At 34.9% G+C, this 19,063-nt stretch overlaps 1 protein-coding gene across 2 annotated transcripts in view; it reads right to left on the bottom strand.

Moving 5' to 3' along the window:
• Positions 1–9,498: 9,498 nt before the first annotated feature.
• The window catches only part of INTS13 (integrator complex subunit 13), a 35,807-nt gene continuing 26,242 nt past the window's right edge, over positions 9,499–19,063 (bottom strand). For both annotated transcript variants that reach the window (XM_056517621.1, XM_056517622.1), the window contains 9 exons: positions 18,873–18,959; positions 18,337–18,426; positions 18,084–18,262; positions 15,282–15,452; positions 15,035–15,189; positions 12,302–12,532; positions 11,344–11,477; positions 10,817–10,952; positions 9,499–9,789 (listed from right to left, as the gene is read on the bottom strand). In XM_056517621.1, the coding sequence (XP_056373596.1) occupies positions 9,750–9,789; positions 10,817–10,952; positions 11,344–11,477; positions 12,302–12,532; positions 15,035–15,189; positions 15,282–15,452; positions 18,084–18,262; positions 18,337–18,426; positions 18,873–18,959 (1,223 nt within the window). In that variant the 3' untranslated portion in view covers positions 9,499–9,749. The remainder of the gene's footprint in view (positions 9,790–10,816; positions 10,953–11,343; positions 11,478–12,301; positions 12,533–15,034; positions 15,190–15,281; positions 15,453–18,083; positions 18,263–18,336; positions 18,427–18,872; positions 18,960–19,063) is intronic.

Raw genomic sequence — 19,063 nt, forward strand, 5'->3', positions numbered from 1 at the left:
ATATGTAATATGTGTAATATACAGTGATATGTAATGTGTGTAATATACAGTGATATGTAATATGTGTAATATACAATGATATATATGTGTGTGTAATATACAGTGATATATATGTGTGTGTAATATACAGTGATATGTAATGTGTAATATACAGTGATATGTAATATGTGTAATATACAGTGATATGTAATATGTGTAATATACAGTGATATATAATGTGTAATATACAGTGATATGTAATGTGTAATATACAGTGATATGTAATGTGTAATATACAGTGATATGTAATATGTGTAATATACAGTGATATGTAATGTGTGTAATATACAGTGATATATAATGTGTGTAATATACAGTGATATATAATGTGTGTAATATACAGTGATATATAATGTGTGTAATATACAGTGATATGTAATGTGTAATATACAGTGATATGTAATGTGTAATATACAGTGATATGTAATGTGTGTAATATACAATGAAATATATGTGTGTGTAATATACAGTGATATGTAATGTGTAATATACAGTGATATATAATGTGTAATATACAGTGATATATAATGTGTAATATACAGTGATATATAATGTGTAATATACAGTGATATATAATGTGTAATATACAGTGATATATAATGTGTAATATACAGTGATATATAATGTGTAATATACAGTGATATGTAATGTGTAATATACAGTGATATGTAATATGTGTAATATACAGTGATATATAATGTGTAATATACAGTGATATATAATATGTGTAATATACAGTGATATGTAATATGTGTAATATACAGTGATATGTAATATGTGTAATATACAGTGATATATAATATGTGTAATATACAGTGATATGTAATATGTGCAATATACAATGATATATAATGTGTAATATACAGTGATATATATGTGTAATATACAATGATATGTAATATGTGCAATATACAGTGATATATAATGTGTAATATACAGTGATATATAATGTGTAATATACAGTGATATGTAATATGTGTAATATACAGTGATATATGTGTAATATACAGTGATATATAATATGTGTAATATACAGTGATATACAATATGTGTAATATACAGTGATATATATGGTGTAATATACAGTGATATGTAATGTGTAATATACAGTGATATATAATATGTGTAATATACAGTGATATACAATATGTGTAATATACAGTGATATATAATGTGTAATATACAGTGATATGTAATGTGTAATATACAGTGATATGTAATGTGTAATATACAGTGATATGTAATGTGTAATATACAGTGATATGTAATGTGTAATATACAGTGATATGTAATGTGTAATATACAGTGATATGTAATGTGTAATATACAGTGATATGTAATGTGTAATATACAGTGATATGTAATATGTAATATACAGTGATATGTAATATGTGTAATATACAGTGATATGTAATGTGTGTAATATACAGTGATATGTAATATGTGTAATATACAATGATATATATGTGTGTGTAATATACAGTGATATATATGTGTGTGTAATATACAGTGATATGTAATGTGTAATATACAGTGATATGTAATATGTGTAATATACAGTGATATGTAATATGTGTAATATACAGTGATATATAATGTGTAATATACAGTGATATGTAATGTGTAATATACAGTGATATGTAATGTGTAATATACAGTGATATGTAATATGTGTAATATACAGTGATATGTAATGTGTGTAATATACAGTGATATATAATGTGTGTAATATACAGTGATATATAATGTGTGTAATATACAGTGATATATAATGTGTGTAATATACAGTGATATGTAATGTGTAATATACAGTGATATGTAATGTGTAATATACAGTGATATGTAATGTGTGTAATATACAATGAAATATATGTGTGTGTAATATACAGTGATATGTAATGTGTAATATACAGTGATACATAATGTGTGTAATATACAGTGATATGTAATGTGTAATATACAGTGATATATAATGAGTGTAACATACAATGATATGTAATGTGTAATATACAGTGATATATAATATGTGTAATATACAGTGATATATAATGTGTGTAATATACAAAGATATGTAATGTGTAATATACAGTGATATATAATATGTGTAATATACAGTGATATATATATATGTGTGTAATATACAGTGATATGTAATGTGTAATATACAGTGATATATAATGTGTGTAATATACAGTGATATGTAATATGTGTAATATACAATGATATGTAATATGTGTAATATACAGTGATATATAATGTGTAATATACAGTGATATATAATGTGTAATATACAGTGATATATAATGTGTAATATACAGTGATATATGTGTGTAATATACAGTGATATATGTGTGTAATATACAGTGATATGTAATGTGTAATATACAGTGATATGTAATGTGTAATATACAGTGATATGTAATATGTATAATATACAGTGATATATAATGTGTAATATACAGTGATATGTATGTGTAATATACAGTGATATGTAATGTGTGTAATATACAGTGATATGTAATGTGTGTAATATACAGTGATATGTAATGTGTAATATACAGTGATATATATATGTGTGTAATATACAGTGATATGTAATGTGTAATATACTGTGATATATGTGTAATATACAGTGATATGTGTAATATACAGTGATATATAATGTGTGTAATATACAGTGATATGTAATATTTGTAATATACAATGATATATAATGTGTAATATACAATGATATATAATGTGTAATATACAAAGATATATAATGTGTAATATACAGTGATATGTAATGTGTAATATACAGTGATATATAATATGTGTAATATACAGTGATATATAATGTGTGTAATATACAGTGATATATATTGTGTAATATACAATATGTAATATGTGTAATATACAGTGATATATAATGTGTAATATACAGTAATATGTAATATGTGTAATATACAGTGATATATAATGTGTGTAATATACAATGATATATAATATGTGTAATATACCATATGTAATATGTGTAATATACAATGATATATATATATAATGTGTAATATACAGTGATATATAATATGTGTATTATACAATATGTGTAATATACAAAGATATATCATGTGTAATATACAGTGATATACAATGTGTATAATATACAGTGATATATAATGTGTAATATACAATGATATATAATGTGTAATATACAGTGATATGTGATATGTGTAATATACAGTGATATATAATGTGTGTAATATACAATGATATATAATATGTGTAATATACAATATGCAATATACAATGATATATATATATAATGTGTAATATACAGTGATATATAATATGTGTATTATACAATATGTGTAATATGCAAAGATATATAATATGTACTGATGTGCAAGTGATGTATAATATATACTGATGTGTAATGATTAGTGATATATACAAGAATATTACTATAATACTGCCTCCTATATACAAGAATATAACTACTATAATACTGTCTCCTATATACAAGAATATAACTACTATAATACTGCTCCTATATACAAGAATATAACTACTATAATACCGCTCCTATATACAAGAATATAACTACTATAATACTGCCTCCTATATACAAGAATATAACTACTATAATACTGTCTCCTATATACAAGAATATATCTACTATAATACTGCTCCTATATACAAGAATATAACTACTATAATACTGCTCCTATATACAAGAATATAACTACTATAATACTGCTCCTATATACAAGAATATAACTACTATAATACTGCCCCCTATATACAAGAATATAACTACTATAATACTGCTCCTATATATACAAGAATATAACTACTATAATACTGCTCCTATATATACAAGAATATAACTACTATAATACTGCTCCTATATACAAGAATATAACTACTATAATACTGCTCCTATATACAAGAATATAACTACTATAATACTTCTCCTATATACAAGAATATAACTACTATAATACTGCCTCCTATATACAAGAATATAACTAATATAATACTGCTCCTATATACAAGAATATAACTACTATAATACTGCTCCTATATACAAGAATATAACTACTATAATACTGCTCCTATATACAAGAATATAACTACTATAATACTGCTCCTATATACAAGAATATAACTACTATAATACTTCTCCTATATACAAGAATATAACTACTATAATACTGTCTCCTATATACAAGAATATAACTACTATAATACTGCCTCCTATATACAAGAATATAACTACTATAATACTGCCTCCTATATACAAGAATATAACTTCAATAATACTGCCCCCTATATACAAGAATATAACTACTATAATACTGCTCCTATATACAAGAATATAACTACTATAATACTGCCCCTATATACAATAATATAACTACTATAATACTGCTCCTATATACAAGAATATAATTACTATAATACTGTTCCTATATACAAGAATATAACTTCTATAATACTGCTCCTATATACAAGAATATAACTACTATAATACTGCCTCCTATACGCAAGTATATAACTACTATAATACTGCCCCTATATACAAGAATATAACTACTATAATACTGCTTCTATATACAAGAATAGAACTACTATAATGCTGCCTCTTATATGCAAGAATATAACTACTATAATACTGCACCTATATACCAGAATATAATTACTATAATACTGCTCCTATATACAAGAATATTACTATAATACTGCCTCCTATATACAAGAATATAACTACTATAATATTGCTCCTATATACAAGAATATAACTACTATAATACTGCCTCCTATATACAAGAATATAACTACTATAATAACACTGTTCCTATATACAAGAATATTACTATAATACTGCCTCCTATATACAAGAATATAGCTACTATAATACTGCTCCAATATACAAGAATATATCTACTATAATACTGCTCCTATATACAAGAATATAACTACTATTATACTGCTCCTATATACAAGAATATAACTACTATAATACTGCCTCCTATATACAAGAATATAACTAATATAATACTGCTCCTATATACAAGAATATAACTACTATAATACTGCTCCTATATACAAGAATATAACTACTATAATACTGCTCCTATATACAAGAATATAACTACTATAATACTGCTCCTATATACAAGAATATAACTACTATAATACTTCTCCTATATACAAGAATATAACTACTATAATACTGTCTCCTATATACAAGAATATAACTACTATAATACTGCCTCCTATATACAAGAATATAACTACTATAATACTGCCTCCTATATACAAGAATATAACTTCAATAATACTGCCCCCTATATACAAGAATATAACTACTATAATACTGCTCCTATATACAAGAATATAACTACTATAATACTGCCCCTATATACAATAATATAACTACTATAATACTGCTCCTATATACAAGAATATAATTACTATAATACTGTTCCTATATACAAGAATATAACTTCTATAATACTGCTCCTATATACAAGAATATAACTACTATAATACTGCCTCCTATACGCAAGTATATAACTACTATAATACTGCCCCTATATACAAGAATATAACTACTATAATACTGCTTCTATATACAAGAATAGAACTACTATAATGCTGCCTCTTATATGCAAGAATATAACTACTATAATACTGCACCTATATACCAGAATATAATTACTATAATACTGCTCCTATATACAAGAATATTACTATAATACTGCCTCCTATATACAAGAATATAACTACTATAATATTGCTCCTATATACAAGAATATAACTACTATAATACTGCCTCCTATATACAAGAATATAACTACTATAATAACACTGTTCCTATATACAAGAATATTACTATAATACTGCCTCCTATATACAAGAATATAGCTACTATAATACTGCTCCAATATACAAGAATATATCTACTATAATACTGCTCCTATATACAAGAATATAACTACTATTATACTGCTCCTATATACAAGAATATAACTACTATAATACTGCCCCTATATACAAGAATATAACTACTATAATACTGCCCCTATATACAAGAATATAACTACTATAATACTGCTCCTATATACAAGAATATATCTACTATAATACTGCTCCTATATACAAGAATATAACTACTATAATACTGCCCCCTATATACAAGAATATAACTACTATAATACTGCTCCTATATACAAGAATATAACTACTATAATACTGCCCCCTATATACAAGAATATAACTACTATAATACTGCCTCCTATATACAAGAATATAACTACTATAATACTGCCTCCTATATACAAGAATATAACTACTATAATACTGCCCCTATATACAAGAATATAACTACTATAATACTGCTCCTATATACAAGAATATAACTACTATAATACTGCCTCCTATATACAAGAATACAACTACTATAATACTGCTCCTATATACAAGAATATATCTACTATAATACTGCTCCTATATACAAGAATATAACTACTATAATACTGCCCCTATATACAAGAATATAACTACTATAATACTGCTCCTATATACAAGAATATAACTACTATAATACTGCTCCTATATACCTACTATAATACTGCCCCTATATACCTATTATAATACTGCCTCCTATATACAATAATATAACTACTATAATACTGCCTCCTATATACCTACTATAATACTGCCTCCTATATACAAGAATATAACTACTATAATACTGCTCCTATATACCTACTATAATACTGCCTCCTATATACCTACTATAATACTGCTCCTATATACCTACCATAATACTGCCCCTATATACCTACTATAATACTGCTCCTATATACAAGAATATAACTACTATAATACTGCCCCTATATACAAGAATATAACTACTATAATACTGCTCCTATATACAGGAATATAACTACTATAATACTGCTCCTATATACAGGAATATAACTACTATAATACTGCTCCTATATACAAGAATATAACTACTATAATACTGTCTCCTATATACAAGAATATAACTACTATAATACTGCTCCTATATACCTACTATAATACTGCCTCCTATATACAAGAATATATCTACTATAATACTGCCTCCTATATACCTACTATAATACTGCTCCTATATACAAGAATATATCTACTATAATACTGCCTCCTATATACCTACTATAATACTGCTCCTATATACAAGAATATAACTACTATAATACTGCCTCCTATATAACTACTATAATACTGCTCCTATATACAAGAATATATCTACTATAATACTGCCTCCTATATACCTACTATAATACTGCCTTTGTTCACCTTTCCCATCCTCTCTTAGTAGAGGTCATTCCTGTCGGCTCCTATAGATCCCCCCCCCGGGGCTGTAGATGACGTTGTTGTTATTCATGGTCAGGGGCTCCTAATCCTATTACCCCCTGAAGGTGATTGTACCTTTTGGTGGATAAGATTTACATAATTAAAAGGTACAGAATTACTGCCCCCGTTCCCAGTCATTACAGGGATTTTAATGCTGTCCCTTTGAGGGTGCATTCACACCTGGCAGATTGGTCGCAGATATTTGTGTAACTGAATATCAGTTCAATTCATCTGCATAGATGTCAGGTATGAATCCGTCCTCATTGTGTGAACTGCAGGGACTTTGCTGCTGGTGTTACTATTGAAGGGTAGGGGGCGCTATCACCCATCTGCAGCACAGATACCAATGTAGCTTTAACAGTGTTTCCCAACCAGAGCGCCTCCAGCTGGTGCAAAACTACAAATTTCAGCATGCCTTTGGTTCTATTTTTCAGGTTATTTTACATCCTGATACTCCTGGTGCCATCAGTAAAAGAATAGGGTGGGATTTTCTACAGTAAAAGCAGGGACACCGTTGCATAAGGTCCCACTGAACACTAGGTTTGGTTTACAGTGATATTTGCCATTGTCTGTTTCATCCTGTCATTTAGTCAACTTTATTTTAAGGCAATTCATGTACGAATGAAGTGGGATTATTTACAGTAAAAGCGGTTACACATGGGAGTAAGGCCAAGATGACCTAGATTTGGTTTTTCGAGGCACCATTTTTATTGGGGTATCCATTGTTTCTGGTTATTTAACATCTTGGAACTTAATAGACTGTATAATAAGACCATCAGTAAAAGAGAGTGGGCTTTACTACAGTTAAAGCAGTGACACAATGACATAAGGTCAAGTTAATGGAGGTTTTGGTTTACAGTGACATATTGAATGTTTCCAGTTATGTGTTCAATCCGGACATTTAGTAACTTTATTATAAAGCAATCCATAGAAGAATGAGGTGGGATTTTCTACAGTAAAAGCAGTTACACAATGCTGTTAGTTTAAGTTAACCAAATTTGTTCTCAAATATCTCTTATTTTTTCAGGGTTAGTTACAGGTTGACTGTATTATAAAAGGTAGTCAAATGAATGTGGTGGCATTATCTACAGTAAAAGTGGTGACATCTAACCATTCTAATAATTTAGCAGTCTTCTCTGGCACATAACTACTAATAACCCAAAATGGCACTGATCTAGAGGTGAGATACTTAAGGTAAGGGGCGCTGTTAGGTCTTCAAAATATCTGGGGTGAGAAGCCATAGCCCTAGCCACACTTCTAACCACATTAGGTGGTGTGGTAGCCAATCAGACCCAAGGCTATGGGGGTCTGACCCAGGTCTCCAGCCCCATTAGCCTCCCTCTAGCAACGCCCCTGCCTAAGGTTATATAGTGACTATACAATAGTGTAAAGCCGAATTAACACAGGTTGGTGTCTGGTATCACATCATCCCTGAATGTGTTTTCGTCAGTTCATGGCGTCCAGCATTTTTACCCAATGCCTGTTTACTACCAGAATGATCCCTTAGGCTTTGTTCACACTGCGAAAATTTAGTTTTTCCGCTCAAATTCCGCGCATAAAAGCAGAATGCTGATTTACTGCAGATTTGCGGATTTTGCATGGAATTTGAATTCGAATAGAATATGTGTTCTGATAAACTTAGAAGTTCTGCTCAGAGTCCCATTAAAGGGGTACTCCACCTCTAGACATCTTATCCCCTATCCAAAGAATCCCCCCGCGATCTCCGTGCACACACCCGCGATCTGAGCATTATGTTCAGAAAGCTGGGTTCGGGCGGCTGTGGTCATGAAGTCACGCGCCCCCCCCCCCATTCAGGTATATTGAAGGTGGGGTGTGACAGGCGTGGCGTGACGTCAAGACCAATGGCAGCCCAAACGGGGTGCCGACACGGAGATCGCAGAAGTCCCCAGCGGCCAGACCCCCCCTGCGATCAGACATATTATCCCCTATTCTTTGGAGGAGCTTAGTAGATAAAAAATTTAAGCTAAAAATCAGCGTCAGCAGCTGCCAAGGCTATATACAAAGAAAAGTAAATAAAATACATACATAAAAAAATTAAATAAAAAAATTTTTTTATTCTTTTTATTTTTGATAGGTGGATTTTTAACCAAATTCATTTTCTTGATATAAACAGGGTCATCGTCTTTTTATTTATTTTTTTGCTTGCTGTTTCGCATTTTCTCCCCTACATATTAAAATATTGCAGAGTCTTCCCAGAATCCTCTTCATAATTACAATTGATAGAAAAAAAACAAGTATAAAGAGGAGAAATGTGTAAAAATCAGTTCATAAAAAGAGGGGGTGTCCGGATGGTCTCCTCACTGTCTGCCGGTCTTCCCGTTCTCGTTGGCTTCAGAACTGTGAGAAATGTAATTAATAATTGTGTTACCTCAGGTTTATATATCACTTGGTCTCCTGACTCTTACAGGTTAAAAGGAGCAGAGTTCATGCTAATCTGAATTTGGGTGGGGCTTAATAGGATTAAAATGTAAATAAAAGAAAACTTTATTTATTTTTTTAATTCTTCTCTTAAAGTTGGGTGTTCATAGAACTGGTAATTAAAGCAGTGTTCTTGTATATACTTTTTATACTTTTCTCAATATGTAGTGAAAGTTTTTTAAGATGACTTTCGTTTGTTTTTAGTTATATTTTTTTTAATCATGTAATGTAATATATATATATTTGTTTTTTATTTTATAGTGGTTGAGCAGTGATCTAGTATAAAGTACAGGATATAATACACAGGTTCCAGGCCATACAGAACAGGCATGACCAACCAATCCCTTATGCATGTAAACTAACAACTTTCTCTAAGCAGCCACTACCCGATCAAATCCTGCTACTTCAGTCAACAGAGCCTAAAGAAAAACAGCAAAAAATAATAGCGCGAGGGAGAGCCAGAGAGGGCGCGCGAGGGAGAGCCAGAGAGGGCGCGCGAGGGAGAGCCAGAGAGGGCGCGCGAGGGAGAGCCAGAGAGGGCGCGCGAGGGAGAGCCAGAGAGGGCGCGCGAGGGAGAGCCAGAGAGGGCGCGCGAGGGAGAGCCAGAGAGGGCGCGCGAGGGAGAGCCAGAGAGGGCGCGCGAGGGAGAGCCAGAGAGGGCGCGCGAGGGAAAGCCAGAGGCTGAGCGCTCTCATCTATATGTCTCCCTGCTACACGGAGGTCCCGTGAATGAATGAACTACGCGAACGGTGAGTGCAAGTTCACCCTTTTCTACTTCTGATGTATATTATAATATATAATGACATTATGGGGCAGGTTTTGATAAATTTCCCCCTAAATTTTTTTATTTATTTTTTTAAATAATTTTTTTTGTTTTATTAATTTTTTTTAAGTGCTTCTATAAACTTAAGGTGCAGTCTACCATTAAATACGGGGTCTCACTCACCCATTCTCTTCCTTGAGGTGCTGGTATAACTCCGCTTTATTGTTGACAGAGTTCAGGCGCCCGACAAACTCTTGGTGCTTCCTGGAGTTTGCCGTATTTATTCTGTTGCTCCACAGAGACAGCAGAGACATGGGGCCTGTGGGGAGATGACCAGAGAGCGTTGTCATGATGAATTACAATACACGGGGGTGCGACAGAAGTCGGAAACTATGGGGGAGATTTATCAAAACATGTGCAGAGGAAGAGCGGTGCAGTTGCCCATAGCAACCAACCAGATTGTTTCTTTCATTTTTCACAGGTCTCCTTAAAAATGAAAGAAGCGATCTGATTGGTTGCTATGGGCAACTGCACCGCTCTTCCTCTGCACAGGTTTTGATAAATCTTCCCCTAAATATCTATACCCCACTGAACCCCATCTTCACCTATAATGCTGAAAGGGAGTAACCAATGCTGACAAATAAAGGGGTGTCCTGATTGGGGACCCCTCCGGATCGGGACACCCACACACCTCGGTTGCACCGACTGACCTTTAGACTTCTCTACAGGAGCCACGTCTTCCACTGCGATGTGAGGCTTCTTATTGGGGGGCTCCGGAGAATCGGGGGAGTCCTTTATCACCTCAGTCTCCATCAACTCCTCTTTATCTATTGACGATTTCATACTGGAAACCAAGGGAGGAAACACAGTCAACTATTTACTACTATGTAGAATTCAGTGGTCTCAAACTGTGGCCCTCCAGATGTTGCAAAACTTCAACTCCTAGCATGCCCGGACAGCCAACGGCTGTCCGGGCATGCTGGGAGTTGAAGTTTTGCAACATCTGGAGGGCCACAGTTTGAGATCACAGCTCTAATAGGACAATCTAGGCCCGGCCTGACTCCCCAAAAGTCCCAGCCAACGGCTGTCCGGGCATGTTGGGAGTTAAAAATTTGCCACATCTGGAGGGCCACAGTTTGAGACCACTGATGCAGATGAATGTTAACTATTGCCCTGTGTTATAAGCCATAACAATCCCCGCTTCCTTCTCATACATTTTCATTTATATATATTTATTTTTATTATAAAAAATTAAATTATAATAAATTATATATATATATATATATATATATATATATATATATATTTATAATTATGTGTGTGTATATATTGTGTTTTTATAAAAAAAAAAAAATTATATATATATTATATATATATATATAATAAAATAAAATAAATATATATATATATACACATATTTATAGCCAGGTCCATGCAGTAGTTTTAGTATCAGTATGTGCTGGCCAAATATATATATATATTGACCAGCACTAAAACTACTGCATGGACCTGGCTATAAATTATATATATATATTATATATATATATATATTTTATAAAAAAAACAAAAAACACAACATTTATATAAACTATATATATATTTTTTTATATATTTATATATATTGTGTGTATATATATATATTTATATTATATTTTGGAAAACCCTTACCGCTCCGACTCTGTCCACTTCTTCTCATGGTCGGAGTCCTTCCCTCCTTTATCCGCCTTCTCCTCTTTATCTTCCCTCTTTCTGCCACGTTTCTTGCGCTCTTCCTCCTCGGGCGGCTTACTCCGGCACGCCTGGAGACACTCCATCACCCGCTGGTGCTTCTCCGAGCTGTTGATGTGCGCCCGCACCAGAGTCTCCAGCTCATTCCACATTATCCGGTATTGCTCGTCCCTGATGAGATCAAAGCGAAGAAGAAAATTGGAGTAAAAAAAAAAAAAAATATATAAAAAAAAAAATATATAAAAAAAAAATAGGGAAGGCCAAGCATCCGCAGCATCAAAACCAGTTGTTAGGGGCAGCATAAAACAGGTGACAGGTTCCTTTTAAATTACTATTTTATCCTACCCAGCACTGTCTCTATCCAAAAAAATAAGCATTTATAATTTTCTGGCTTTTCTTTATCCTCCTAGGCACCACAGCTAGTCAGTGGGGCAGGGGCCACTCAGCAACTCCCAAGTGCAACGCATGCACTCCATAGGTCATTCCCTCTCCTCTGGGCCACCAGTAGGTCTCTTTCCCCTTCTGGCAGCTGTAAATCTAGCCCGCTGTAACTTCCTTAGTCTCCCTCTATTTAGGACTATATTTAAAGCTATTAAAGTCCTTAGTAAGACCCTCAGACAGTCTCTTTCCCTTTCTGACAGCTGTATATAGTCTCCAGTAAGTTCTAAAGTTAGTATCCTTCCTTCTCTGGCAGCTGAAAATCCAGCACTCAGTAAGTGCCTTAATCAGTATAAAAAAGAAAATGGCAGCAGCACACTTGGTCAACAAAATGGAGGCTCTTAGCGCACTTTTTGATCAAAACGTGTCCCCCCCCATCCACCACGTGGAGGTGGCCTCATATCGGATGGAACCCTAAACAATCACTCACCTCAGGCTGGGCGACATGCTGGATCCACTAACAACCCCAAACCACCTCCTGTGAAATATGAAAATGCGTTGCTGCCATTTTCTTTTTTTACATGTTTTATACTTGCCACAGCAGCGTGCACCTGTGTATTGGGTTAGGTGCTGGCTACATTTTTGTCTTTTTTTGCCTCAATCAGTCTCCTTCTCCCTCTTACAGCGGTACATATAGTCCCCAGTACATCCCCCAGTCAGTTTATTTCCCCTTCTGATAGCCGTACATCTAGTCCACTTTAACTTCCTTAGTCTCCTTCTCCTAAGAGCAGTAAGTTTAGACATAAATACAGTCCTCAGAAGGGGAAAAGAGACTTTCTGGGGTTCTTAGTGCTTACTGAGGACTATATTTAGGACTATATTTACAGTTGTAATAGGGAGAAAGATTGATTAAGGAACTTACTGAGGACTAAATTTACAGCTGTCAGAGAAGGAAGGAGACTAACTACAGAACTTACTGGAGACTATATAGAGCTGTCAAAAGGGGAAAGTGACTGGTTGGGGTTCTTACCGACAGCTGTATATAGTCCCCAGTAAGTTCTCCTGTTGGTCTCCTCCCTTCTCTGGCAGCTGTAAATTCAGTCATCAGTATGTTCCTAAGTCACTCTCCTTCTCCCTCTGTACATATAGGCCCACATACATCCATCATTAACTCCACCAGTCAGTTTAATTCCCCTTCTGGCAGCGCACAATATATAATATATCTCATTAAGTTCCCAGTACATGCCCCCTCTCCCAGTAGCTGTAAATATAGTCTCCAAAAAGATCTCTAGTCAGTCTCCTTCCTCCTCCGGTAGATGTAAATACAGTCTTTAGTAAGTCCCCTAAGCCAGTCTTGTTCCCCTTCTGGAAGCTGTATATATATTTTTTTATATCCCCAGCTGATTTCTTTATAAAAAAAAACAAAAAAAAAAACACAACAGCACCACTTCGGAGAGGTGTGGTGCTGTTTTTGGAAGTAGTTCTGTTTTTCTATTCCTGGATAACCCCTTCAAGTCCTCTAGTTGGCCTCCTTCCTCCTCTGATAACTGAAAATCCTGTTTCCAGTAAATCCCCTCCCAGTAGCTATAAATATAGTTCCCGGTCAGTTTCCTTCTCCCTCTGGCAGATGTAAATCTACTTCCTAGTAGGTTTCCAATTGGTCTTCTGCCTCTCTGGCAGCTGTAACTATAGCCTCCAGTAATTTCCAGTTGCCCTTCCCGCTTTTCGGAAGAGAGAAGAGATATTAAATAGCAAGCTTGCTGTTTATTATGTCATCTTACCTACTACCAAATGAGGTATATTTAAACAACAACAAAAAGTGGCCCCAATTGTTGACATGTGTTAACTAAAGGTCCCACCCATCGCCTGCTCTGATACACTTTAAAGGGATACTCTTCCCAAAGAAAAGTATCCCCTATTTCCGCCGCTGGGGACCCCCCCCCCCCCCCCCCCCGCGCCATCTCCACGCGGCACCCTAGTTATCCGATGCATGGAGTGAACTCCGCTCCGTGCCAGATGACGAGCGACTACAGCTGCCACACCCCTCCATTCATGTCTATGGGAGGGGGCGTGACGGCTACTACGTAGCCGTCACGCCCCCTCCCATAGACATGAATGGAGGAGGCGTGGCATCACCAACACAGAAAGTTCCAAGCTTCCGTGTTCCAGACACCGCTGCTGACGGTCCGGAGATTGCGGGGATCCTCAGCGATGGGACCCCTAGGATCAGACATCTTATCCCCAGTTTTTTGGCAGAGTACCGCTTTAAAGAACTGCTCACAATGGCCACCATACCTCTTCGGGCCCTTTCCCCTGGTTCCGGCAGTAGATATAGGGAGGGGGTCGTTCTTCCTCTCCATGTCCACCAGATTGTAGATGGTTTTCTGACAGTTCAGCACGTCGTCCTCTGTCAGGGTCTCTTTCACGATGACGCTGGCGAGCGGCACCACCTGTGGCAGTAGAGATGGGAATCACCATTGGCGCCCATTATTTTCCCTCCTACCCGCTGTATAGTTCCTGCGCCCCCCCCCCCCACACTTACCGCCTGCATGTTGAATATGGTGGTCTGGGAGATGATCATGGGCCAGTAACGGGTATGCCTCTCCAGCTGGCTCATCGCCCGCTCCAGCGGTATCTCCACCGTGCCGTCCAGCTTATAGCGGGTCTCCAGGTAAGGCATGAGGCGGTTTTCTCTCATAAACTCCCCAAAGTCCTAAAATGTAAAAGAGAAATCCGTCATATATGGTGGAAAAACCAGGTATACAGCAATGAATCTGAAGGATGTTAGCGGATTTCTATTGCTCCATATAAGTAGAGCATCAATCGCTAAAAATGTAGTGGTCAGGATAGAGGATAACTTTAATCCTGCCAATTTAACTACTTAGATGCCAAAGTCACTAATGTCTATTGCATCTAAGCAGTTAGTTAGTGGAGGAGGCTCCCTTTGTTGGTTTTCTATGGCAGGTGGGGGAGACTGAAGAAGGCCTCCAGGAAATAATAATAATAATAATAATCATAAATTATAATAATAATAAATCATAAATTATAATAATAAATCATAAATAATAATAATAATAATAATAATAATAATAATAATAATTTATAATAATAATAATAAATTATAATTATAAATTATAATTAGAGATGAGCGAACTTACAGTAAAATTCGATTCGTCACGAACTTCTCGGCTCGGCAGTTGATGACTTTTCCTGCATAAATTAGTTCAGCTTTCAGGTGCTCCCGTGGGCTGGAAAAGGTGGATACAGTCCTAGGAGACTCTTTCCTAGGACTGTATCCACCTTTTCCAGCCCACGGGAGCACCTGAAAGCTGAACTAATTTATGCAGGAAAAGTCATCAACTGCCGAGCCGAGAAGTTCGTGACTAATCGAATTTACTGTAAGTTCGCTCATCTCTAATAATAATAATAATTAATAAAAATAATAATAAAATATATATATATATATATTTTATCACACACACACTAACAATTAATAAAAATAAAAAATAAAACAATTTAGTAATCTATTTGTTCGTTCAGTTAAATACATAAATAAAAAACAAAAAAATATAACTAGAAACTAACAATGAATCTCATAAATAACTAAAACTAAAAAAATAAAATAAATAAAATGCCTGAATGGCACCTCACCAACACAAAAAGATAAATACTGAACAAATAAAAGTTGTGTGTAAAATGGTGTCAAGAAAACTGCAACTTATATGGAAATTTTTTTTTTTTTAATTATCGTCACAGAAAATGCACAGACCCACAGAATAAAGTTAAAACTTAACTATATTGTAAAGTAAACACTAATAAAACAAAAACAAAATTTTTTTTGCTCCTCAATATGCTGTGTGTTAAAAAAAAAATCAAGGATTTCATAATAAAAAAAATTATAAATTTATGTATATGTGTGTAAAAAATACAACAAGCCCTCATATCCATGTTGGCTGAAAAAAATAAAAAAAAGTTTCAATTCTTTGGAAGAAGGGAAAAAAATTAAAATAAAATAAATATAACATGTAAGAATTGTCAACATCTCCGAACCGCAAATAAGTAGAGGTCAGTGAATCAATTCGAAACTAATTTATTTCACTCCAAATTTCTTTAAAAAATTGGGATTTCATTTTAAATCCAGAAAGTTAAAACAGATTTGTAAATTGCTTCTCTCTAAAAATCTTAATCCTTCCAGTACTTATCAGCTGCTATATGCTCCAAAGGAAGTTCTTTTCTCTTTGAATTTATTTTTTGTCTGACCACAGTGCTCTCTGTGCATGTCAGGAACTGTTCAGTGAACAAGCAAATCCCCATATCAAACAGCTCCAGCTCTGGACAGTTCCTGACATGGACAGAGGTGTCAGCAGAGAGCACTGTGGACAGACAGAAAAGAAATTCAAAGAGAAAATAACTTCCTGTAAAGCATACAGCAGCTGATAAGTACTAAGGATTAAGATTTTTAAATAGAAGTAATTTACAAATCTGTTAAAAAAATACCTGTCACCAAAACTTTTAATATAGTGTTCCTTGTTTAATTAGCAGACACTTTCCCATTTGCTTGCTTTTAAAATCATCAACATAAATGTTTAAAATGTAATTGAAAAAATGGCCAATAGGTGGCTCTGTTCTGTTCCCTGCCACAATTAGTACAGGGAGTTTGGTCTCCTCCCAGCCTGGCAAGAGACCAAACTCAGGAAGTCCTTCTCTGCACTGAGCTTGATTGACAGCTGCACAGAGCCTGAGGTCTTCTATTTATCACAGCACTGCAATGATGTTCAGTGATGTCATCTTTTTAAAGGGGTACTCCGGTGGATAACTTTTTTTTAAATCAACTGGTGCGACAAAGTTAAACAGATTTGTAAATTACTTCTATTAAAAAAAAATCTTAATCCTTACAGTACTTATTAGCTGCTGAATACTACATAGGAAATTCTTTTCTTTTTTGGAACACAGAGCTCTCTGCTGAAATCACGAGCACAGAGCTCTTTGCTGACATCTCTGTCCATTTTAGGAACTGTCCAGAGCAGCATATGTTTGCTATAAGGATTTTCTCCTACTCTGGACAGTTCTTAAAATGGACAGAGACGTCAGCAGAGAGCACTGTGCTTGTGATGTCAGCAGAGAGCTCTGTGTTCCAAAAAGAAAAGAATTTCCTTTGTAGTATTCTGCAGCTAATAAGTACTGGAAGGATTAAGATTTTTTAATAGAAGTAATTTACAAATCTGTTTAACCTTCTGGCACCAGTTGAGTATAAAAACAAAAAACAAAAAAACCTTTTCTACCGGAGTACCCCTTTAAGGAACCTGAGAAACCTAGGTTAAAAAGTTTTTCTTAAAACTCATACCGTAATCCTGTAGTCGGTAACCCTTCCCCCGCAGCCCTCGCTAATGGACGGCGGATCCTCCAGGATAGAGCGGGAGCTGCTCAGGACGTGCAGGAAGATCTCGCCCCCGTGACTGCTCAGCATGTGACTGATCACTTTGGATCCCGATTTCCGCGGTTGTTCCAAAAGCACCGACCGACCTGCAAGCGATAAAAACGCCATCAGCCGATCCTTTAATCTAATGGGGCATAACACTAAACAACTCTAAGCCTACCGTTTAGTAGGAAGTTGGTGAGGCAGGAAGACGGTCGGCTGTTCACGTCTACAGGTGAGATCCGGAACGCCCCGGTACAATAATGCAGCTCTATGGAAGGAGAAAACATTAAAAAATAGAGGGGAGATTTATCAAAACCGGACAAGTTGCTATGTTGCCCATAGCAACCAGATTGCTCCTTTTGTTTTCCAGAGGCCTTTTCAAAAATGAAAGGAGTGATCTGATTGGTTGCTATGGGCAACTCAGCAGCTTCTCCTCTGGACAGGGTTTTGATAAATCTCCCCCTATAAGTTTTAGAACACAAATAAAATAAATAAGGGAACATTTTATATTTAGGTAGTCACAGCCCCGCCCCCTGGTTTACACATAACCAATCGGCCAAGAGAGTCAAGAACTTCCTGTCAGGTGATCTGTCTTAGCCAATCGGCAAAGACACAGAGAAATTAAGCCCAATGCTGTCATGGCAACAAGAATCAAGGCTTCCTAGTCACATGACTAAACTTCAGGTCATTCTACCTCCCATCCGCTCTACTCACCCACGCTGTTCGTCCTCGGCGTGCACCATTTTAACGTGACCGTTTCTTTAAGAGTGGCCTCTTTGCTGTTACCGATATGCCCTTCACCTAAGAGGCAGGAGAAATTGTCAGATATTCCACAACCTTGTCCCTAAAAGCAGCACAGAGTATTTCGGGAAAGGAGTGGGATCGTGTGATGAGGTCTGCGAGGA

This window comes from Hyla sarda, chromosome 4 (assembly GCF_029499605.1).
Source record: "Hyla sarda isolate aHylSar1 chromosome 4, aHylSar1.hap1, whole genome shotgun sequence".
Lineage (NCBI taxonomy): Eukaryota > Metazoa > Chordata > Amphibia > Anura > Hylidae > Hyla > Hyla sarda.